The 24,640-nt window shown below is 48.0% G+C and overlaps 2 protein-coding genes across 4 annotated transcripts in view; one reads left to right on the forward strand and one right to left on the reverse strand.

Moving 5' to 3' along the window:
• RHPN2 (rhophilin Rho GTPase binding protein 2) overlaps positions 1-14,664 on the reverse strand; it is a 54,434-nt gene extending 39,770 nt beyond the window's left edge. The window contains exons 1-2 of one of the 2 annotated variants that reach the window (XM_058280118.2): positions 14,514-14,664; positions 1,468-1,583 (exon numbers count right to left, since the gene is read on the reverse strand). In XM_058280118.2, coding sequence (XP_058136101.1) covers positions 1,468-1,583; positions 14,514-14,582 — 185 coding nt within the window. In that variant the 5' untranslated portion in view covers positions 14,583-14,664. Of the gene's footprint in view, positions 1-1,467; positions 1,584-10,870; positions 10,953-14,513 lie in introns of those variants that run through there. The other variant, XM_071209203.1, reaches the window with a different exon arrangement.
• Positions 14,665-22,105: 7,441 nt separating this feature from the next.
• GPATCH1 (G-patch domain containing 1) overlaps positions 22,106-24,640 on the forward strand; it is a 54,960-nt gene continuing 52,425 nt past the window's right edge. The window contains exon 1 of one of the 2 annotated variants that reach the window (XM_004475114.4): positions 22,106-22,260. In XM_004475114.4, coding sequence (XP_004475171.2) covers positions 22,188-22,260 — 73 coding nt within the window. In that variant the 5' untranslated portion in view covers positions 22,106-22,187. The remainder of the gene's footprint in view (positions 22,261-24,640) is intronic. The other variant, XM_004475116.4, reaches the window with a different exon arrangement.

Below are 24,640 nucleotides of genomic sequence, written 5' to 3' on the forward strand. Positions count from 1 at the left end.
TAAACACATACACAGAATATCCTGTCTGTGCCTTCCTTTCCCCACTTAATACTTAGACATCTTTCCCAAGGAGCAAATAGAGACCTACGCAGAAATGAATTTGCCCCAAATTCTAGCTCAGAAACTTCACCCCTTTACTGAGATCTCTGTGAGCTGATCACCGCCCTTGCACGCCTGTAACCACCAGGGCTTGGGAGCGCCAGACCCTTGTGGCTCTTTCACAAACTCTGGATTTGATATTTGTTTTCCCCAATAACCTCATGAGCAGCCTCTGGGCTCCCTCTGACCCTATGGGAACACCCACCCTCAGTTTCCTGCAGCATCTGGCAGCCCTATCCATGAATGGCCTGGTGTGGTGGTCTCAAGCTGCATGTACCCCAGGAAATCATCTTCTTAAATCTAATCCATTCCTATGGGTGTAAACCTGTTGTAAGCAGGACATTTTGATGAGGCTACTTCAGTGAAGGTGTGGCCCACCTCAATCAGGATGGGTCTTAATCCTGTGACTGGAGTCCTTTAGAAATGTAAGGAATACAAGGAGAAAGAGAGAGAATGCCACAGGAAGCAAAGAGCTGAAACAGAACCTGGAAGAGAAGGAAGAGCCCAGGAGACACCACCACATCCTTGCCACGTGGTGCCAGAAGCTGGTCTGCGGGAAGAAAGCATGCCTTGATGATGCCTTGACTTGGACATTTTCCAGGCCTCTAAATTGTAAGCTAATAAATCCCCAGTAAGCCAACCCATTTCATGGTCTTTGCTGGAGCAGCCTAGGAATCTAACACACCTGGAAAGCCTCAAGGAAATCACAGCTGTGAGCAAGCAGACCCAGGCGCCGTCCCTGTCAACAGGTGAGGGAGTTACCCCAGGAACCCTGAAGGAGGAAGAAACTCCGCACGCCTTGAACACAGGAGGAAGGCAGATTAGGATGTCTTTTACTGCATTTAACTGGGGAGGAAGAGGGGGGCGGTTATAGCTGCTAGGACACGAGTAAGGTTTCCCTGGTTCTATGCTTGATAAATAGCTATTTTACCACTGGGGCATAAAGATAAGTGCTCCACGAACAAAAGGCTGTCCCCTCATGTTGGAAAGGTGGACATTGGCAATAAAAAGTCTCCGCCGTCTCCTTCCTACCTTCCTGTCCTTTATGTAGCCAACAAACACTTATCCAGACCAGGCATAGTGCTAGGCAGGGGAAAAAAAAAGCAAATCCCATGACAAGCAGGGTAAACATACATGAAGACAGTAACTGGACTCCCTGTCAAGGCGGCTGATTGAATCAAGGCCAGTCACCCCACTGTCCCCATGCCCTGCCCAAACATCCAAACAGGCAAGTGAAATACTTTTTCTTTTAACGAAATCAAGCTCTAGGCAGGAAAGAGCCTGCTGCAGGTGCTGGAAGCCAGGCAGGCCTAGGAGTATAGGAGAGACTGGGCTCACAGCTGAGGCATGGAGCCAGAAGACACCTACTTCAGAAGGTTTTCCGCTCCTGTCCGCATCCGCACAGCTTTCAGGATCTGCTGGTTCAAGGCAGCCCTTTGATTCTGCAGTTTGCTCCGGCCAGTTTGCGCAAGGGGGTTACAACCCTAAGGGAAAATGAGAGATGCCCTTTCAGAGGTCAGCCATTCCAAAGATGATGACAAGATTTAATAAAGCAGAAGGTATTATCTTAAAAACCAATCTTTTCTGAAAAAGAAAGTAATGTTAATCTAGAAAGTATACAAAATGTTGAAGAGTATAAAAAGTCACTCATAATAGCACAACTCCAATGGAGCTACTGTAAATGGGTCTCTTTCCTTCTCATCTATTTTATACACATGTTGCTGTTTTCCTTATCAGTGGCTGTCGGGGGTCCCCAAGACCATTCCCACATTTGGACATTCGCTAGAAGCAGCACAGAGTTGTACTCATGGCTAAGATTTATTACAGCGACCTGGTAAGGATACACAATTAGATCATAAAGGCAAAAGACATAAGCGTAGCCTGAAGCAATCCACGTACACCTGCCCTGAGCTCCCCTCCCTTGAGGGGTCGCACAGAGCATGATTTTCCAACAGCAACAGAAGTGCAGCAACATGTGTGTGATGTTTCTGCCCAGGGAAGCCCAGTGGAGGATCAGCATCCAAGGTTTTTATTGGGGGCTGGTCACAGAGGCAGCCTCTGCAAAATTCCATAATTCCAGAAGGAATGCTGGTGTTCAGCTTAAACCACATTGTACAATCGGTCTAGGCACAGTGGAACAACCTTATCAGTGAAGAGTTTGGTAGGAACACGCCAAGGGCCAAGTTCCCAGATGCCAGGCAAGGGCCAGCCTTGCTAGCAGGATGACAGTCTCAGGCCTGTTACGTTTAACCTTTTCTGCCTGGTGGCACATCCAGTTCATCATGTTTTTTCACTTAATACTTTATCACAAAAAACTCCTTTATTACGAAATGTTCCTCAAAAACCTGCTTTTAATGGGGGCATAACATTGCCTATATATTTTGTTGTTTTTGTTTTTTTAGGATTTAACATATTTCATTGTAGTTGGAAATTTAGATTGCTTATTTGCATAGAAGTTTTTGTGAGTATGTATGTTTTTGATTCTCTTGGGTATACCTAGGAATGGACATGCAGAGTTAAACTCTATGTTTAACCATTTGAGGAACTGCCAGACTAATTTTAAAAGTGGCTGTACTGGGAAGCGGACTTGGCCCAGTGGTTAGGGCGTCCGTCTACCACATGGGAGGTCCACAGTTCAAACCCCGGGCCTCCTTCACCCGTGTGGAGCTGGCCCGTGAGCAGTGCTGATGTGTGCAAGGAGTGCCGTGCCACACAGGGGTGTCCCCCGCGTAGGGAGTGCACCCCATAAGGAGAGCTGCCCAGCATGAAAGAAAATGCAGCCTGCCCAGGAATGGTGCCACACACATGGAGAGCTGACACAAGATAATGCAACAAAAAGAAACACAGATTCCCGTGCCACTGACAACAACAGAAGCAGACAAAGAAGACGACGCAGCAAATAGACACAGAGAACAGACAACCAGGGTGGGGGAGAAGGGGAGAGAAATAAAAAAATAAAAAAAAATAAAAAAGTGGCTGTACTGTTTTACATTTCCACCAGTTAGTAGATGAGGGTTCCAATTTTTCTCCATCCTCACCATTACTTGTTACTGTCTTGTCTTTTTCACTACAGCCATCCTAGTGGGTGAGAAATGGTATATCCTTGTGGTTTTATTTGCATTTCCCCAAATGTAATGATTTTGAACATGATTTTGTGTGCTAATTGGTCACTCTGTAGAACTTCTTTAGAGTTCTCTACCCATTTTAAAATTGGGTTGAATTTTTCTTACTGAGCTATAAGACTTATTATTTTAAATCTCTGCCAACTTGATTTTTTAAACTTGCCAATTTTCATTTTTTATTGTTGAGGGTAGGCATTTTTTCATACATTACTGAGTGCTTGAATTTCTTTTCCATTAAATTATCTGTGTGTGTTCTCTGCCTATTTTTTCCTGGGGTATTTAAGATTATGATAGTTGATCCTGAAAAGTTTTTTAAGTTTTCTTGAACCTAATGATGTTCTTCCCAAAACCAGATGGGTGGAGCCCTGGGGATAGGAGTTAGGGCTTCGTTCCTTTTTTAAACTTATCTTTAGGTCCTGCCCACCAACAGACTGTCCTTACTCCCTGGGTGTGACCTGGTGGGCAGTACCAGTGAAGAGCCTGCCCTCGCCAGCTGCACCTCTGCCATCTCGGCTCTGCACACACTTAGCCTTCCCCCAACCTTCGCCCAAGCCACACCCACAGCCTCACCCCAAGGAGAAAGAAGTGGATTATCCACAACCCCAGCCTTCTCAGGCATCCCCGTACCAGTGGCCTTTGGACCAGATACCAAATGGCCATTAGCTCACTTTGGGACAGAAATGAGTCTCCTCCCACAAAGATTTCTCATTCCCACTTGCCAGCAGGTCACCTCCACTTGTCCCTCACAGACCCCAACATAATTTTCCCTGTCTCACAAGTATACTTTCCCAAGTTCAAACTGTGCAGCTATTTAGACTCTGAGTTGAGATGGATCTTAAAATTATTTTAATCTTCCAAACCATTAAAGGATCCCTGATTAAAAAAAAAAATTTCAGAAAACTAAGTTTTTTCACATGTAAGATAGAAATAGCTGTAATCTTAAGCTAAGTTAACATTAAAGGGCAAAAATTATTGTCAACCTCTTTCTACCTCCTAAACTATGAAGGGATGGTTCGATTGGACTCAAAAATCACATGGTTTACCAATGCTGTGTTTAATTTTACAGAGGCACTTTAAGAACTAATTCCTTTATGTACATTCCCCAGGCTAAGATAAGCAGCCATTCCAGTTTAAGGATAAGCACTTGTTCCTGCTCCTCCTGTGCTTTTACCCAAACTTCTGGCTGGCCTGGAATCAGTACGCCCCAACAGCCCACGGATGTGGGGTCAACTTTCCAGATAAGGCATAGGAATGCTTAGGATTAGATCCGAGTGAGTAATTGGACCCAAAACTACATTACTTCTTACTGACAGGGAGGAATGCTGGGCACTGCTGGAAACCCCAGGAATGCCCACGGGGCCGCTTGGAAACTTCCCTGAGCCAGGAGAGGTGAAGGTAGACAAGACTGCCAGGAACACCCCCTGGTGTTCCTAGAGGCTGGGAACCATCCAGGGGCCCCTGCAAGACTAGGGCTTCCTGTGCTGGAGGGGACCCACCGTGACCACCTGTGGCTCAGTTTCCCCTGGTCTCTTCTAATAACAAGGCCCTAGTCCTAAAGAGCTTCCACCCCGGATCCTGCCACTTGGCAGGGGGGAGGGGTTCAGGACGGGACATAGGGAGGTGCTCCAAGACTAGAGCGAAGGTTGATGCCAGGGACCGGGGCAGCATGGTCACACTGGCATGGCCTTGGGATAGGGGGCACCACCTGAACAGCTCTAACCTCGAGCACGCCACTGTCTAGGAGCCCTATGGTGAAGTGAGTCTCTCCTCTGCTCTGAGTCTGTTTGGTTCCCTTATCAGACTGAGGGCTGGGCATTTCTATCATTCTTGAAACATGGAAGCACGGTCCAACAGCCAACAACCAAGAAAAGCAAGAACCGAGTAAACGCAGCTTCATCACGAGCTTAGTGGGCATCTCCATTGCCAGGCAGCCCAGAGGAGCACTGGTACACTGTCTTGGATCAATCCCCCAGTTCTGAGGCTTGCAGATGAAGGTTAGGATCCTAGAGGCAGTAAGGGTTGGAGATAGGACTTAAGCTCACGACCGTCTCGCTGTTATAAGATGAGCTGTGAGGCAGCCTGAGCAGTGGCAATGGGTGGAAATGTGGGGCTGCCAGCCCTCACACCCCCCAAGGGCTGAAGGCTGCCTGACATCACTCCACATGTGACCCACATCCTACTCTCCCACCGCACAGCCTATGCGGGTCAGGGCTGGTAGCCCACGCACCCCCGCCTCCTTTCCAAGGAGATGAACACGTGACTCACAATTGGTCCTGAAAAGCTGAAAAGCAAAGGTCCTGAGCCCCAGAGATTGATTCAGGAATGAGTACCTGATGGAGGACAATCAGGTTCAACCACAGCCTTCACTTCCCCCCAGTGGCCTTGGACCTAGGATGGCACAAGGCTGGGCAATGGCCGCAACATAACCACCAGCTGGAGAATACCTCCCCAGAAATGGAGCGAACCCAGAGGGAGTAGAGATGAGAAACTTGCTGGTATCATTTGAACCCTAGATCAAGCCAGGCCTGAAGCCCTTTCTCTGGACTCCTCCAGTTACAGGAGCCCATGCATTCCCTTGTGTGCCTAAACCGTGTTTAAAATTGAGGTATAATTTACACATAATAAAACGCACGATTTTAAATGTAAGTTGAATGAGTTTGGACAAATGTATATACATGTGTAAACCCCACTCTAATCAAAATATAGAATATTATCATCACCAGGCAAATGATAATCTGATTTGTATCACTGGAGATTTTTGCCAATTGTAGAACTTCATATAAATGAATCCAAAGAGTTACATATTCTTTTATGTCTGGCTTATTTTGCCCATATTTTACCCAAAATTATGTTCTGAGATTTATCCATTGTTGTTGCATCTGTCAGTGATTTGGTCCTTTTTATTACTGAGTAGAATTCCATCGCAGGGATGTACCACAGTGTATTTATCTGCCTAAGCCATTTGGGACTGGGTTTTCTTGCCCCTGCAATTGACAAACTACTAACTAGAATGAATTCACTTACAGTGAAAGCTCGCTCCAGGCATCCATACACACCCACACATCTTTAGCGTAGCATCAAATCGTTCATCTGGGGAACAAGTATTTAAGAACAGCAGCTAGGCAAAAACCAGAAGCACTGAATTTGGAAGCAAAGAACCGATGTTCAACCTCTTCCCACAGAGGCCAACCCTGAAAGGTGGAAAGACCAGGCCCTCCGGAAGGCAGTGGCCAGGGCACGAAGTAGGCTGTTCTCCCCTACCGGGCGCAGCTCCAGACGGTGCCTGGCACCGCGCTCCCACCTCCAGCTGCAGAGCAGGGGGGCCCTCCTTCCACCCGAAGATAAAGCCCACACACATGGATGGGATTCCAGCACATGGTGGTCAAGGTGCAGGCTTGGGATCTTGAGGTCAGGAGTAAGACTGAGGGGGGACAGTGCAGGCTGAGATAACTCCCGGCCGGAGGCCTCACCCGAGGCGTGAAGGGTAGCTTTTAGTTGCTCCTGCAGATCCTTTGCCTTGCTCACTCCTTCCCAAATTACGCAATCCCACACTCAACCACGAATTCTGCAAAAACAGCATTGTAGGCTGATGAGTTAGCCAGAAGCCGTCACGGAAATGGCATGTGATAGCCTACAATATACACATATACCCCGCAGCCAATGCAGGGCAGGGTGGATGGCCGGAATCTTACTTTTCCATGTCTATGAAAATTAAAGCCATGAATTTGGTGCTTGCCAATAGTCCCATCCCCCGAGCCCTCCTGTGACCTCCCAGGGCAGGGGGGCCAGAGAGCGAGGCTTTGGCACCCCAATCCATTCACACAGGGCTGGGGCCACATGAGTCAGCCTTTAGCCATAATCTTTAGCTAGCTGGTTTCCTCCACTCAGTTCTACAAATCTTTGTAAACACCTACTGTGTGCCAAGCACCGTTATTTTTCAACATGCTGAATAGCAAGGCTTTTACTCTACCTCCACCAAATCTTACAATCACCACAAAATGTACAATCATCCAAATTTTCATAAATCAAAAGTATTTCCATTTGCACTGTGATGTTCAGAGTGACATGCACAACTACCAGAAGGTGGAAGCAACGCAAGTGTCCATCAATGGAAAATAGATAAAATATGGCATATACACACAATGGGATATTAGTCATAAAAAGGAGTGAAGTTTTGATACATGCTACAAAATGGATGGACGTTGAAGATATCACATTGAGTGGAGTAAGCCAGACATAAAAGGACAAATATTGCATGATCTCAAGTATATAAAATAATTAGAACAGGCAAATTCATAGTCAGAAATTAGACTATAGGTTACTGGTGGTAGGGATGACAGTGGGTTACAGGGAGTTAATGCTTAATTGATATATTAATTCTTAAAATTCATTTGGGCTATAGGAAAAATTTTGGTAATGGAAGGTGGTAATAATAGCACAATATTGAGAATGTAATTAAAACCACTGGATTGAATACTTTGAATTGGCTAAAATGAGAAATTTTAGGTTGTATATATGTTACCAGAATAAAATTAAAAAAAAAAAAAAAAACAAGAAAACCAGAACTGTACCACACAGAGTAAACCTTACTGTAAACTATGGTCTATAGTTAATGATGTAACTATAATAACAGTGTTTCATCAATTGTCAACAATAGGGCAAACTGCAATAAGCAGTAAATGAGACAGTACTTTTCTGGGTGATTTTTCTGTAAACCCTACAACTGCTCTAATTAAAAAAAAAAATTTTTTTTAATATATTTCCAGACCCAACAAATGACCCACTTATTTCAATGGTAGGATGCACTCACCAACAGTTAACAGTCCAAGGAATGTGTGAATATGTGTGTGTTTATGATTTTTAATTTGTACCCTTCTGTATTACCTTTTTGACATGATACTTTTGTGATACAAATAATAATAGAGGAAAAAAACTACCTCTGAAGTTGATGATTTCTATTCACCTGTCTTTTCCTCTTCTTTACAATAAAATCAAAACCTGGAATTTTCTAAGGGCATATGGCATAGTAGAATTGCCATGGGTCACAGTGGAAAGGCCAGGACCCACATCTGTCCCTCCTGATCTCTCTGTCCTTGGTGCTGCAGGTGGGTGGCTTTGCACCGGGCTGGCACTGCTTGCTGCCCACTTCCCCAGATCCTCAATGGTAAGGGTGCAAGCGCACCTGCAGCACGACTGAGCTCTGTGGCCACCTCCAATGCAGCCTTTGTGTCACGAGACTTTGGTACCTGAGCCAGAGGAGGAAGTGGTGATCTCACAAAAGCCAATGCCCAGCAGCATCAGGTGGTGCCTTGGGATCTGTCCAAGTAGCCCCAGGAAACAAGAGACATTTACACGTTGACTCTCCTCTGAGTCACCCTGAGAGTCTGCTTCTGGCAGGGGACTCCTCCCCGACAGTATCCCAAATGTGGGGAGGTGTTTGTCAGGCAAGTACTCCAGGCTGCTGGTGTGCACCTACCCGTGCAGCAGGTAGACTCTTACCAAGGCCATGGTCAGCTTTTACACCATGGTGGGGTATGCCAGGCCAGGGTGGTGTGGGTAGCCTCGCCAATCTTCACACCATTCCTCCTCAATCCCTCCCCGGAAAGGACTCAAGATTCCAAAGGGAGGATGTGGCACAAGCAATTGAGCTTCCGCCTTCCACATGGGAGGTGGTCCTGGGTTCAGTTCCCAGCACCTCCTGGAGAAGACGAGCAAGACAGTGAGCTGGCATGGGAAAATGACGCAACAAGGAGACAAAACAAAGCAGGGAGCAGAGGTGGCTCAAGAGATTTGAGCACCTCTCTCCCACATGGGAGGTCCCAGATTTGGTTCCTGGTACCACCTAAAGAGAAGACAGATAGAGAGAGCACACAGTGAATGAACAGAAAGTGGACAGTGAGCACAAAGAATAGAGGGAGTGGGATAAATAAAATAAATCTTAAAAAAAAAAAAAAGATTCCAAAGAAACAATATTACTCCCAATAAAGCTGAAGCTGATGATCTCCCATGACTCACACTGCTCCTTGGACTCAGCTGAAGAGCCAAACAGAAGGCTTCCCCATCATTTATATGTAACATAAATGATGCACATAGATGTCTAATATGAAATTCGACCCCAACAAGGAGGTGCTTCTGGGTTTAAAAAAAAAATCTCCTTTCTTCTCTGCTAGAGGCTCCGTGAAGCCCAGAGTAAACAGGGACCATAAACCAGGACACAATGAACCTTGGGCTCTGGCCAGCCTCACGGTTTCTGGTTTCTGTGACCAAGAAACAACTACTAGAGCTGCTGAGTCAAAACAATGGAGTTGAATTCATTTCGGGTCATTAGTGTTCCCAAAGGATAGAGGGGGCGAGATAAGAACTGACAATGCCTTACTTTGTACTGACTCTTCTTCCACTTAGGGCTAAGATATTCACTGAGTGTCATTTCAATAGCCCTGGGGAATCTTTCTCTAGTTTTTCTCCAGCTGGCATTCTCTGGGTTTTCCAGTGGGTTTTAGACCTACAACACAGGGACAGCCCCAGAGAAAGAACCTGCTATCAGGAGGTAGCGTCCCAGAAACGTACCTAACTCTGTATTTAATTATAGGCCAGAATACATTCTGCCAAGGCTGTCATTATAATGAGCATAAAAATCTGGGGAAAAGACGCTTCATTTCCACTGGCCATTCTTTCAAGAAAGTAATGTATAGTAAAAACTGGTTTAATGGTAGCTGTTTAGTAGCTGTATAGAGCTGAACTTGTTTTAACTTAATGAGAAAGAAAAAAAAAAACAAACCATAGAGGTCAGAAAAAAGTAAAGTGAGAGGCAGTAATTCAATAGACCAGGAATAGTTTTGTTTTTGGTTTTTTTTTAGTTCAGAGACTCCCCCTCCTCCCCACAAGCTGCCTGCCCAGGCCAGGAGGAAGGGGTCTCTACTGGGTTGCCCAAGCCTGACCTAGGCCTAGTTGTGCTCTTGGCCTCTGCACAACCAAGTCCTACATGACCCCAAGAAGACCCTGATTTCCCAGGGGACCCCTCTGTCAGCAGTTGTCATGCACATTCAGAGAACTGGCCCAGCTGGCATAAGGGACAATTAGTTTTCATCTCGTATGCAAGCCACACAAAACACAACTGTAGCTCTGCAGGTGGCACGTTGGGTCCCCACTTTTTGGTCTCTTGGCTAAAGCAAAGAAGCGGATTCCTTTTCAAGCATGGCCTGGGCTATCCCAACAAAACCTGAACTCCCTGCCCTGCCCGGCACCCCAGGAAATGAGGCCATCTGGGAACTGCCACAGAAGCCTCACTGAGTGGGGGCCGCGTGTGCCCCAGAACGTGACGGGGTCAGGCCCAGAGCAGCCACTCAATTAATGCTTTGAGAACAAATGGGGCAGAATGGCATTTTAAAGATGAGAAGACGGGGAGGGAAGGTATGACACAAAGAGGGTGAAACAGAAGCTTGACTTCAGTAGAAATTAATTTGGTCCTGTAAGTGGGTTCAAAATCCCGAAAGTCTAAGAAGAGAAAAGAGGATCCTGATTTGGGGGCAGTTGTAAGAGATTCAGGCCCTGAGATGCCCTGGCTGTCTCCGCAATCTCGGGGGTCCTCACCCCACTGCCTCCGCTTGCTCATCCTCCCAAGCCCTGCAGCAGCCGTTTCCAGTCCTCACCTCCTGGATCACTCCACACTTGTTCTCTTTCTCTCCTGGATCTTCAACAGCACACACACGCCCCAGCCGTCTTCAGGTTAGCTTTTTAAAGACTTCCTCCTTCTAAAACAAGCCCTGCCTTTCTTCTACACCTCCCATCCCCTTCTAGCAACTACCTTCCCTGCTCTTTCCTGCCCCTCCCCCTGCCACACTGACTTTCGCCCTCAACTCTCCAGCCCCTTATTTAACAGTCTGATCAGATTCAGACTACCTAGTGCTCTTCTGACTTGTCAATCACACAACTCTACTAACAAGACTGTCTTCCCTCAGCGTCTTTGACGCAGCCACCCTCCTCGCCTGCCTCCCACCTCTCTGCCTGTCCCCAAGAGGAGGTATTATCCCCCTCTCTCCCTCATCCACTTTTATTTTTTATTTTTTTAATCTCTCTACCCTTGCCCCCCCGCCCAGTTGTCTGCTCTTTGTGCCCATTTTGTGTGTTCTTCTGTGACCGCTTCTATCCTTATCAGTGGCACCAAGAATCGGTTTCTTTTTGTTGAGTCATCTTGTTGTGTCAGCTCTCCATGTGTGCGGCGTCATTCTTGGGCAGGCTGCACTTTTTTTCATGCTGGGCGGCTCTCCTTACAGGGCGTGCTCCTTGCGCATGGGGCTCCCCTATGCGGGAGACACCCCTACGTGGCATGGCACTCCTTGTGCACATCAGCACTGTGCATGGGCCAGCTCCACATGGGTCAAGGAGGCCTGGGGTTTGAACCACAGACCTCCCATGTGGTAGACGGACACCCTATCCATTGGGCCAAGTCCGCTTCCCGTCCCTCATCCACTTTTCACTCAATACTCCAATGCCTCTGCCTCCCCAGCCACCAGGCTCTTGTGGCTGTCAGGTTGGTGGAACTGACTCCTCATGGGGGGCACCCCCTTGGATAGCCCATGGGGGCCTCAAATCCACCTGTCGTCTCACAACTCCCCACCTGGCTCCCCCCACTCAATGAGGCACATGGCCACCCATCCTGACACCTACGACAGAAACTAACTCTGGATCCCCCTTGTCAGTTCCAACCTCCTCACTGGGCCCCGAGCTCCTGTCTTGGAGAGGTACAAGTAGGTGGGAAGGCTGCGTTTCCACAGTGCTTTAGATAACTGGCTGAAAAGTCCTCGGGAGTCCATATCAGAGTGGGAAGGGCAGACATGATGGAGGGTGCAGGGGGCTAAATCCCCCAACCCTTCTAGCCTGGACCACCACTGCCTCCCTTCCGCCCCCCGCCCCCCCAGCCACACACACACCACTTGACCACTGAAGTGATATTTCTGTGACAGGAACCTCACATGCCTGGTCCTGTCCAAACACTTTGATGCATCCCAGAGATTCCCTGGTTCCTTGCAAGACGGCAGGCACTCCACATCCCAGAGGGCTCCCTCACAAGTGAGCTAGACCCCATACCTCTGCCAGAAGCACTCCTCCTCTGCTTCTTCACTTAGGGAGCACGTCCTTTAGGCCAAACTATCTCGGATCACAGATCAGAAAACAGCCCATGTTAACACCTTTTCTTTTCCTTACAGAATGAACATTCTCTAGTGGAGTCTGATCTTAACAGACTTATCATGGTGATGGCTAGAAGGTATCATTTTCAAAGCAGACGCTTCCACTCGTAAAGCAGAGACTCATCTTACTTTGCACCCTGATTCCTCATCTACCACCAGAGAAACTGCGTTTAAAAAACACCCAAGGGAAGCGGATATGGTTCAAGCAATTGAGTGCCTGCTTCCCACCTGCCTCCTGAAAAAAAAAACAACAAACAACAAGCAAAACAAATGAAAAAACCAACTTAGACAAGCCAATGTGCCTTGGTGGTTGAGCGCTGGCTTCCCACATGAGGTCCCAGGTTCAATACTCAGCTCTGGTACCTTAAAAAACAAAACAAAATACCCAAGCAGGCATCCTTCCATGGTTCACTTGCAACCCGCAGAGGGGCTCCCTCAGGAAAGCCTGTACAGCCAAGCCCATGCAACCTAAGACCCACTTCTTGGCACCTGCACAGGCCAAGCACCTGAGAGAGAGCCCACCCTCACAGCTGGGAGACTTGGGGACCCCACCCTCACAGGTATGACCAGTTCTTTCCTGAGTCCCTCTGCCTACCTTCCCCCAGAGCTCCACCTAAGGAGGGAGGAAAGGAAGCCTCCGAAAAGAGGCGGCAACTTGCTGGAGGCCACACAAGTTTGTGGGGGTGGCAGTGGGGGCCCTAGAACCCAGGCTGTAGCGATCCCTGAGCAGGCCTCCTTCTGCAGCTCCCCAGCCTGTGATCCTCCATCCCAAAAGCCACACATAATTAGAGGTTATAATCCTATCATTACACAATGACATCTTTGAACTTAAATATACCTTGAAATGACCTTTTTTTTCTTAATGCTCAAAGCAATTTAACCAAATTATTTTTTCCCACTCTGTCCTCACCTGTTTCCAGATCCCCTCCTGTGTTCTACCCCTGCCCAGCCCCTGTCGGGATGGCTCCTAAGCAGTGAGCAGGAGCCCAAAGGGCGGGATCACCCTGCAGGAGGAGAAAAATGCCAAACCATTCACCAACTGGATTGCTGGGCTCTGAACAATTACGAACTGATTGTTCTGTGGGAAAGAGTTTCACTTCCCTATTTATACTAACAGCACTCTGCCTACGGTCATATCTGTTATTTAAAAACAAACAAACAAGCAACAATAATCTTTCGACCCAGTCACCCCTGGCCAAGCTCCAAAGAGTATTTTTAGACACCCCCGGAGACCAGCGAAGAAGGCGTGGAAGTTGTGGAAGTTGTCACCTTGACTCCCGCTGAAAGCATCTTTAAAGCCCATCCCAGCGCCCCCCCCCCCCCCCCCCCCCCCGCCCCGCAGCCTGGGTGGCTTTTGAGGCACTGGATGGCCAGACTGTTATCTCCAGGGCGGGAGACGGCAGCTGGGTACCGAGGGGACCTGAACGTGCCAAGCGCCCGCGGAGCCCACGCTCGCCGCCTCTCACCGACAACCAGTTCAATCCACTTTAACAAAGTGGGAAGGGGCGCGACGTTGGGAGACTGGGGGCAGGACACGTCCGAAGGGACAGGTTCGAAGGAGGCACGTCCGGGGTCTCCTCCCACTAGCAATTACCCCGACCCTCCGGGCAAAGTTGGACAGGCAGATACTGGAAGCATTTTGGAGGCAGGAGAACGCCGACCCTCCTAAGCTGGTCCTCCTCTCTCCATAGCGCCCCCGCCCAGCGCTCGGGTGGAAGCTGGCCTCGGGTCCCAACCCCGCGAATGCAGCTAGGAACGCGTCCCTTCGCCAGATGCGCGCGATCGGGAGCCGGGCCGAGCCGGTGCACTTCCCCAGCCTCCGATCCACAGCCCGGCAAGGGCGCGAGGGTACCCCGGGCAGGCACCCTGGTGGAGCGGCCCCGGGCGCCCCCATCCTACTCCCGGCGGAGACCCTCCGCCCGCACCTGCTGGGGCTGGGCCGGTGCGCCGCCCGCTGCCCCCACTCCACAGCCTCTGCCCGCCAACGCGCCCCCTCCCCCTCCCGGCCTGGTCGACCCCGGCCGCGCTCCCGCCTCCCTCTCCCGGGTCTGCGGGCCGGGAGGCTGGAAGCCGGCGGACTCCCCGGCCGGCCGGAGCCGCCCACCTTCCGAAAGTAGCTATTGCCCTTCTTCTCCAGCGCCTGGGGGCCCGCGGGCAGCAGCGCGTCAGTCATGCTGGCGGTGTGGGTGCAGACGGCCGACTGGAGCGCCGAGGCCGCAGCGGGCCCGCGAGGGCGCGGGGACCCGCCCCCGCTCCGCCCGAGCAGCCGCCCCCAACCCCCAGCCCGGCCCGAGCCTGGCGCGAGGGCCCTGGAGGCCCCGCCCCGCTCCGGGAGGCCACGCCCCCGGCCCGCCCGGGCTGCGGGATTGGCTGGGGCGGGCTCCGCGCCCCAAGCCCGAGTCTCGCACCCGGAGAGCTGGTCTCACAGCGCGCGGTCCTCGCCCTCTCCGAGCCTCAGGGTCCTAATCCGGAAGTCATCGTTTCCTGTAGTATGTGAGCGCCGCGAGGCGCGGGGCGAAGGGGCCCGTGGGGTGGACGCCCGAGGACGTTCGCCACGTCGAGGGCGCGGCGAGAGCGCTGGGCCCAGGGCCAGGAGGTCAAGAAAGGCTTCCCCCTGGGGGAGACACCCGGGCCAAGTCGGGGTCTCTGAGACGGAGTTGGCGGTGCCACCCAGGGCCTGGGCCCGGCGAACGCGTGCTGTTTAGCGCGGCGGTCAACCCAGCCGTCCCCTGACCCTCCACCGCAGAGGCGAGGGCGGCGCGGCTGGGGTCGCGGACGGTGCCGGGCGGGGGGCCGTCTGCCAAGGGAAGCCCGCAAGGGTTTCGGTGCCTGAGAGCCTCGCCAAGTGTCCTTGAGCGCGTTTCTTAGCCACCACTCCAGTTTTCTCATCTGCAAAATGGGGCCGATTAAACTCACTCGGGGTGGTCAAGAGTATTTGGACAAAAACGCGTGTTAAAGCTTTTAGCTGGGGCTTAGGCGGCGGGACGCGCTGAGCCCAGAAGCGAAAAAGGAACCTCCGGGGTCGGGGTTCTCACTGGTCCTCCTCCTACCCTCGCTGACCCTAAGCTAACCCGGCGGATGCCGAGCGGAACGCGGGCAGCTCCTCGGCTGCTCCAGGGGCTCCGCCCCGGGCGGCGCGGGCCGTGCGTTCCCTGCGCGCCTCCCCTTCCCCCAGCAAGGGAAACGCGCGCGGTTGCTGCGGGGTTCGGCCTGGCTGTAGATAACTCAGGTAGAATTGGACACAATCTGCTTTCAAGACAAGCCAAGAGTTTCTCTTTTTTAAAAAGAAAGGTGCATTAGGGATTTGGGACTTTTAAAATAAACAAATAGTGGGAACAATCAAGGACCTGTAACCAAGTAAATGGCAAAAAATCCCCCTTGCCACTGCAGACCGGAGCCGCGACGAGAGAGATCGCGTTTCGGAAAGAGCCAGCTTTCTCATTCTGGGGAAGAACCTATGGCCCTAATCAGCTCAACACGCCGAGAAGGGTTTGAGAAATTCCAGCACAAGCAAAAACTTCCATTCCTTCTTAGGGACAAAGCGAGTTCCAAGCTAAAGTCAGTTACCCTATACTTAATCCGTTGTCCTGGAAACGTACCGGCCTCGGGCGGGCGGGAGCAAAGAACAGCCATTTCTGTTTCAGGGATCCCGAGGTGCCTTGTCAGTCTATTACGTTTGTAATCATCATAATAAAGTTATCTGTAATAGAACCTCTACTCTGCGCAGGAGGTTAAAAAGATGTGCTTACTTTTCACGACCCTTCTGCAGTTAAAAGAATGAAGTCATTTCCCACTGACGAAAAAGCAAAAGGAGTTAAGTGCCTGAGGGCCCACCCAAGACTCTCTCCTGGGTGTCTTTAGAGGAAAAGGAGCACCTTTTGTGAAAGACCTAGCTAGACACCCCCTGGCATCCTGAGCAACCTCGAGTGTCACTCCTTGGGGCCAAGCAGGACCAGCCTCTGGACACTCTCCTGGCTTGTATTAGCGGGGCCCACAGGCTGACCCCAGTAGCTCTGATGGTGCTGTGATTGGGAAATGAGAGCCACTGCAGGGGAACAATATCCCTCTAACTTATTTGTCAAAACCCACAAGGTGGTGTGGTCAACAAACTTCTGTTCTAACAAAACAGCTGAGCTGGGAATTTCTGACAGAGGCAAAGATTAAAATCTCAACTGCAGATGACTATTCTATCAAGATGTGATAGAAGAAAAAAAAAAGATGTGTTTTTGTGAGGCAAGAAGCTAACAGTCCAGGGACCCCAGTTCCGAGTAAAATACATATCTCAGGAGCAGATAAGGCTCAAGTGGTTGAGTGTTCTTCCCACGTGGGAGGTCTGGGGTTCAGTTCCCCATGTCACCATCAAGACAAAAAAGCAAACAATGAGCAAACAAATGAAAAAACCAACTCAGCGGAGCTGATGTGGCTCAGCAGGTGAGCACCGGCTTCCCACATCTGAGGTCCCAGGTTCACTCTCTGGTACCTATACCTAAAATAAAAAAATATATTTAAAAATAAAATAAAACACACGTCTCACCTCCTAAGACCTCCTGGTTGACAAAGGGAGCACTAGCTTTTCTGGTCCAATCAAATTTGTCAAATTAAATGCAGAAAATACAAGGTAATCCTTAAGTGGATAAAAGTTATTGTTAAAAGAATAAAAGAAAAAGTTATTGTAACTTAGGTTCTTGACTTTGCAATTTTTGTAAAAAAAATCTTAAAAGGAAATTGAAGCCACATGGTGCCATGTAGGGTGCCAACCAGAGAGAGTCAGGTTCATATGTTCTATCACTGAGTCATCTTGGCCTCAGTTTCCTCAGCTGAGAAAGTTCTTCTTATGCATACACTGTCATTTATTGTGTACTTACTATATGCAATGCGATGTGCTAAGCACTTTTCATGCATTATCTCAGTTGATCCTCCTGCCACTCTATGAAGTGGACACTTTCTCTTTCCCATTTTACAGATCAGAATGCTGAGGCTCAGAAGTCACCAGCTGTCTGGTGTGAAGGCCCTGGCTCTCAAACACTATGCTGAACTACACTGTTCCCTGTGACTTAAAAGGAAAAGTTCTTTGGCATATAGGAAAAAGAAATGAGTGACAAAATGGCTAAAATGAAAAAGACCCAAGATATCAAGAATTGCAAAGAATATGAAGCATCTAGAATTCTCATACGTTGCTGGTAGAAGTGTAAATTGCTACAACTACTTTGGAAAACTGGTATTATCTACTAAAACAGAATAGATGAATGCCTTATGATCTTGTAATTTCACTTGTACCTAAATACTCAACAGAAATGCACACATCTGTTTCACCATAAGATATGTACAACAATGTTCAAAGCAGCACAATTCAAAATATCCCCTAACTAGAAACTACCTAAATGCCCATCAACTGTAGAATGAATAGGTAAATTGGATCCTATCACAACAGGCCCAATGGAAAACTATGCACAGCAAAAATGAACAAATTATTATTATGTGCTACATCATGGGTAAATCTCAAAAATATTTTGAGCAAAAGAAGTCACTGTATGATTCCATTTTACATGAAGAATAAAACAGACAAAACTAGTCCATACTCAGATTATTGCTTATGAGATTCTGGAAATATTCTACTTTTTTTTTTCCCTCTCCCTTCCCAAACCCTCCCCCTCCCCCCCAGTTGTCTGCTTTCTGTGTCCATTCACTGTTTGTTCTTCTGTGTCCACTTATATTCTTGTCAGCAGCACCAGGAATCTGTGCCTCTTTTTGTTGTACCATCTTGCTGTGCCAGCTCTCCATGTGTGCGGCGCCATTCCTGGGCAGCCTGCATTTTTTTCATGCTGGGTGGCTCTTCTTACAGGGTGCACTCCTTGCACGTGGGGCTCCCCTACACGGGGACACCCCTGCATGGCACGGCACTCCTTGCGCACATCAGCACTGCGTGTGGGCCAGCTCCACATGGGTCAGGAGGCCCTGGGTTTGAACTCTGGACCTCCCATGTGGTAGGTGGATGCTCTATCCATTGAGCCAAATCTGCTTCCCTTCTACCTCTTGATCTGCATGAGTGTGTTCACTTTGTGAAAATTTATTGAACTGGGCCCTTATGATTTGTGCCCCTTTCTGTATACATTTGATACTTCAATAAAAAACATGGGGTTGAGGGGAAGAGTGATATCAAGTTCCAATTCTCAAGCACGTAAAACTAGTCTCTTTATAGACCAGGAGTTTATCACACTGTCCACATTTTCAGCACTGATGTGTGACCATGAGAGGATACTAACCCCACCCAGCCCCAGCTGAAACTCCCCGGCAGCCCAGCTGAGTCAGCCGGTCTTCCTATCTATCTCCGGTCTCTTGAGATAAGGTCCTGAGATTTACACATTCTTGCATCTGTGAATAAGAAAGAAGGGTAAGAAATGTTTAAGCTGCTACCCTTTGCATAAAATACATGTTTTTTATTGCTTCCCTCTGCCAAGAATTGGGCACTTTAGGTGGTAAGAGTCCAGGGTCTCAGATGAAGCACTTCCTTCCTCAGTCATCCCCATCTGAAGACGCCCAGGAGACAGTTGAGAGCTGTTCCTTGAGGAAGCTGCAAGCCCTTCGAAGGACCTCTTGTCCCCTGAACCTCAGCAGTCAGACCTCAGAAGGCTTGGTCTATTACAGTTTAAATGAGTGCTCGTGATTGTCAGGAATTCAATTAAGTGAAAATCTCAGTAATAAATTTATTGGCTTTTCCTTGCCCCTTTAGAAACTATAAGCCATAAGAAATCAAATTTGGGTTGTTTAAAAATAAAACGTGGATTTCTGTGATTTGTCTGGATTTGCCCCCAATCCTCTTTACTTTCAATATCTAGGTTTACATTCACAATAATAGTTGATGATCAAATAATGATCCTAGGGTCTTGCTGGCTTAAGAAACAAAGATCCCTTTCCTTTAGTACATTAGATTAGATTTGAAGATGAAAACTAACTGTGAATGTAATTAATACCACTGAATTGTGTACTTGAAAGTGGTTAAAATGAAAAACACTATGTTTTATATATGTTACCACAATAAAAAAAATTTTTTTAAAGAAAAACTAAGTCACTACATGAAAATGTTTTTAAAAGAATGAACCATGGATGTGGTTAGAATCAGTATAATTGCATATATCCTTTGTTCAAGTAACAATCATTAGTTACTGGTTTCTTGAGGAGTTTACTGGAGATAAGTTAGGCATATTTTAGTATATTTGTGACTGTATTGCCCTTCCCCACAATTTGGCTATCTTTTCTTTTAACATGAATAGCAGCATCTTGTGTACTCTGCCTCACCCCCGTTTTTCTCACTTAACAACATATGTTAGAAATCCTCATCAACATTTTTTAATGCTTCATAGTATTCCATCATATGGATTGTTCCTGTTAAACTATTGCAGTTTAATAAATTACCCCAAGTCATAATGACTTAAAATAAGAATTGTATTATTATCCATCATGATAATACCATGCTTTCAGGACCGAATCAGGTAAGAGGATCTTACTAGGGGTAGGGCAAATGTGCAGGTGCAGTTAGATCGTTATTGGGGATGGAATCATTTAGAAGTCTTCCTCATTTGCATATTTGGTGGTTGATGTTGGCTAATGGTTGGGACCTCAGCTGAGAGGTGGGTTGGAATACCTATACATGGCCTTTCCCTGTGGCCTGGGATTCCTCAAAGCATGGAGGTGGTTCCAAGAGCAAGCACAGCAAGAGACAGAAAGTAAGACTGGAATGGGAAAAGACTACATTGTTACTTTCACTGAATCTTTTTGGTGGGCACTCAAGGAACCCAGATTCAAGGCATGGGGACATAGACGCCATCTCTTCATGGGAGAACCATAAAGCAATTTTGGAAGCATGCTTTAAAATCACTACAGAAGTACCATGGCTTATTTATCTGGTCCTTCATTTGTTCTTTCAAAAACATTTATTGAGCACCTACTATGTGCTAACAGTTCTAAGATGAGAATACAGCAAAGGAGAAAAATAACTGGCCAAAATTTATGCTCTCATGGAGCTCACTTTCTAGTGGGGGTAAAGACAGACATAACACATAAGTAAATAAAATTATAAAGAATGTTAGAAAGTGATAAGTGCTGTGCAAAAACATAAAGCAAGGCAAGCAGGCTAGGGAGTATAGCAGGGAGAGATTCGTTTTTAGAGTCAGATTTGTAAATAGAGTCAACTTGAATAGAGATGGGAAAGAGGTGAGGGAGAGGGTCATATGGTATCTGGGGGACACTACAAAGGCCTCCAGCTGGGAGTATGCTTGGAACGCTCAAGGACCAGTGCCACTCCCAGAGATTTAGACTGAGGGAGTCTGCCTTTTAACAAAATCCTGGGTGATTCTGACTCAAGTAACTTTCTGACTCCCATTTTGCCATTTTGCAAATCTGAGCTTCAGGACTGGTTCTCCCCTCAGACTCATTCCTTTCTAAGTGAGCTTCATTTTCCTCTTCTGTAAAAGGATTGTGGGTGGGCCAACAGCACCTTGCTTGACATATGTGTTTCTTTAGGGTCAATATGGGAGATCCCAGGGCAACCCCCTCCCCACTCCACAGCAGCTTTTTGCTTTTTGTTTGCATTTTCTTTCTCTCTCTTTTGTTAAGATTTATTTTATCCCCCCACCCCCGGGGTTGTCTGCTTTCTGTGTCCATTTGCTGTGTGTTCTTCTATGTCCACTTGCATTCTTGGCAGCACTGGGAATCTGTCTCTCTTTTTGTTGTCATCTTGCATCAGCTCTCCATGTGTGCGGGGCCACTCCAGGGTGGGCTATGCTTTTTTTCCCGCGGGGCGGCTCAATGCAGGTGCACTCCTTGTGCATGGGGCTCCCCTATGTGGGGGACACCCCTGTGTGGCACAGCGCTCCTTGTGCCTGGCAGTGCCATATGTGGGCTAGCTCACCACACAGGCAAGGAGGCCCTAGGTTTGAACCCTGGACCTCCCATATGGCAGGCAGATACTCTATCAGTTGAGTCACAACCACTTCCCTCTCTATTCTGTTTTTTCTCTCCCTTTTTTTTTCTTTCTTTAGTCCTGTTTTCCCTCTCTTTTTTTTGTACCCCACTTTTTTTCTTCTTTTCTTTCATTCTCCCTTCTTTTTCTCTTTGACCAAGTATTGTTTCCATGAGCACGAGAGCTTCCACTATCTGCCAACTATTCAAAGGCCTGTAAAGGGACTCTACTTACGCCGTTTTTCCAGGGTGATAGGTACTGTATGTGTGTCTATATATTCCCATCCCCCTCTGTTCTTCACAACACAGTTCTGCATCTTGTATGCCCTCCCCTTTCAACAGGAGGTGAAACAACAGCAGCGCGATGGGGCATACCCAAGAGCACACAGGCATTTTTCCTGCACGTGGCAGGTGGCGGGGCAAGAGGGTGGAGAGGCGTGGGGGCTGGACGGAGAGGGGTGGCAATCTGGCAGTGACAGCTGGCAGAGGAAGGGAGGACAGGGCGGGGGTCAGAACCCGGAGAGGGGGCAGTGGGTTGGTTTCGGGTATCCTATCTCATAGAACCCGCTCCGCAGCCAGACCGCACGCCGCGCGGGGATAAGATGGGATGACATGGCTACCAAATGCCCCAAAGCAACTCTTGCCTGGTCCACCTCCTACTGTAACGCCTAAGAAGCTCCAGGCGAGGGTCGGAGGTGTGGCGACCCTAGAACTTTAGAACCCGAGAGAACCGCTTCCATTCGCGCAGCAAAAAACGACGGAAGGCTTCTGGTCCATTGAGGCCGCCGTAGTGAGGGGGCGGGGCCCGGAAGGGAGCAAGATGGAGGCTCTCGGCAGTGACAGCGAAGAGGACCTGGTCAGCTATGGAACCGGCCTGGAACCGGTGGAAGAAGGTGCGGTCCGAACTGGGTGGCGGGGCCTTGGAAAACAGACTGGGGATGGGTCAGAGTTCAGGGCGAAAACGCGCAATTCTGTGCTTGGTCTGGTTGGTTTCAGGGAAAGGGCTCGTTCGCTACTCCTGTAGCACAGCGACCAGGGAGGCGTGGACCGCGTTCTCCGGGCGCTCAAGTTTTGGAGGGCAGATGAGAGAGTCAGGGAGATGGAAGATATAAAGGTGACGAAACAGGCTCGTGTGAGCGCGGAGGCCGTATCTTTCCCAGGAGGCGACATTTGAGCCCAGACTTGAACCATCCATGGGAAGGTCTGGGGGAAGAGCGTTCCACGCAGACGGAACAGCAAGTGCAGAGACCCTGAGGTGGGAGCCAGTTTAGCTCCCTGAGGTGGGAGTAGGACTAGCGTGTGTGTGTAGCAGAGGGCACCAGGAGGAAGAAGTTGGTAGGAGATGATGCCAAGGGGCCAGGCTTGCTATTGGTAAGTTTGGATTTTATACTAATTGTGTCGGAGTCATGGAGTCGTGGGAGGGGGGTGCACAAGGGAGAAATATATATATATTTTTAAGACTATTCTGCCTTTTATTTTGAGAATAGATGTGTTGGGAGTGGGTAAGAGTGAAGCACGGAGACCAGTTATGAAACTAACAGTAATAAGAGGTCTGGAGACAATGATGGCATGGCTGGGAGTGGGAGCAGTGGTGATAATAAACAGTGGTCTGAATCAAGATATGCTTTGAAGGCAGAGTTGACTGTCTTGATGATAGATTGAATGTGGGGATGAAGGTACTGAGTCAAGGATCTCTCATGTTTCTGGTCTGACCCACTTACTAACTTGATTACACAGCAAAGTAGTTATTTAGTGCTTCTTAAGGGCTCATGGCCATGCTGCACCTTGTGGGAAAGACAGAGGAAGCATGTTAGGCTAGAAGTTACTTGTGGTCAGACCTATTGGCGGGATCCCCTTCCTCTCTCCATGCTCTCTTCACTTGGTTGTTTCTTTTCTTCTGACCACACCAAGCCTGGTTGTAGTTCTGGGATATCTCCACCATGCCCATTTTAGATACTGGCGCTACTTCTACTTTCTCCTTACAAAAGGTGGAGAGAGACTAGTGTCCTGGTTGCTTTTTTCCTTTCTTTTTATTATTATTATTATTATTATTATTATTGCCTTTGCATTTCCTCTAAGATCTCTGTCCCACTCTCAACATTCCCCAGTTTCATAATAAAATCAGTTTAAAGTCCCTTCAACCTTCCTAAAGATGCCCTAATTTGACAGAGTTCTTCAAATATTGGACCAGAATGTGGGTAGAGCAGGGCCATCGTGGTACTTTCTTTATTCTAATAAGTTGGCAAGCACATCACTCCATAATCTCAAAATGTTTGTTGATAAAGATCCTTTATATGGGGAATTTTAAATCTAGTTGAGAACAAGATTCACATGTGCTAAAATGTGTGCTGTAAATTGGAAATAACCTACACAAGCTCGCAGGAAAAGCCTGGGAAATGAGGATGGGGTCCTTGAAAACTGGTTAGAATTTAACTATGCAGGGAGAAGATGTGGTCAAGCATACATGAGTGGAGGTTATCACAGCAGTGTTAGGCAGCTGTTCATATCATTTCTACATCTGTACGTTGTTCCCTTGTGAAATATGTTGTAAGTCATCAAACTCTTTGATGCAAATTTTTCTAATCCTTCCTGTTTTTATGGTGCGCAAAATCTGAAATGAAACCTGATTTCGAAGTAGAAGGAAAGTGTTATTTGATTTGTAGACTTTTTTTTTCTGGCCTAAAAATATCCTTTAACTTCTCAGTATTAGAAGATTTTGAGGATTAATTCAATGTTTTCTAAGCACTTTGAAGTTTAGAAGCACTCTTAAACTGCATTTTACGATACAACATACTAGACCAATAACCACTTTTACTCCCTGCTTTGAAGTTTTAATCACAGGTTAGACAAACATTGGTAGAGGAGAGACTCCCATGCCTTAATTAACGTTGCTGGTCCTGACAGAACCATTTATTGGTTAAGAATTAACCAGGGAGCCGCGTAGAGGCAGTGGCTGAACTTATAGACACATAGGTCCTCTGACCTGGGAGGAATGTGGTACTAGCACTTGCTTATTCTTTTCCTTGACTTTCATTTGGCTCTGGAAGATTCCTCATCTACAGTTCATTCTGTACCCAGATTAATTTTAGGACCATTTTCTTGCTCCTCAGTGGGGTGACACTCCCATTTAAAACAGTCTCTGGTTTACATTGCCCCCAGAATATGCCACAAACCCTGTAGCACTGTGTGCAACGCCCTCTGTACTTTCTGCCCTTCTGGTTCCATCTTTCACTCATTCCTTGCCCTCTAGTCAGACTAAACTACCCTTTCATT

The sequence above is a fragment of the Dasypus novemcinctus genome, chromosome 18, assembly GCF_030445035.2.
Source record: "Dasypus novemcinctus isolate mDasNov1 chromosome 18, mDasNov1.1.hap2, whole genome shotgun sequence".
Classification (NCBI taxonomy): Eukaryota; Metazoa; Chordata; class Mammalia; order Cingulata; family Dasypodidae; genus Dasypus; species Dasypus novemcinctus.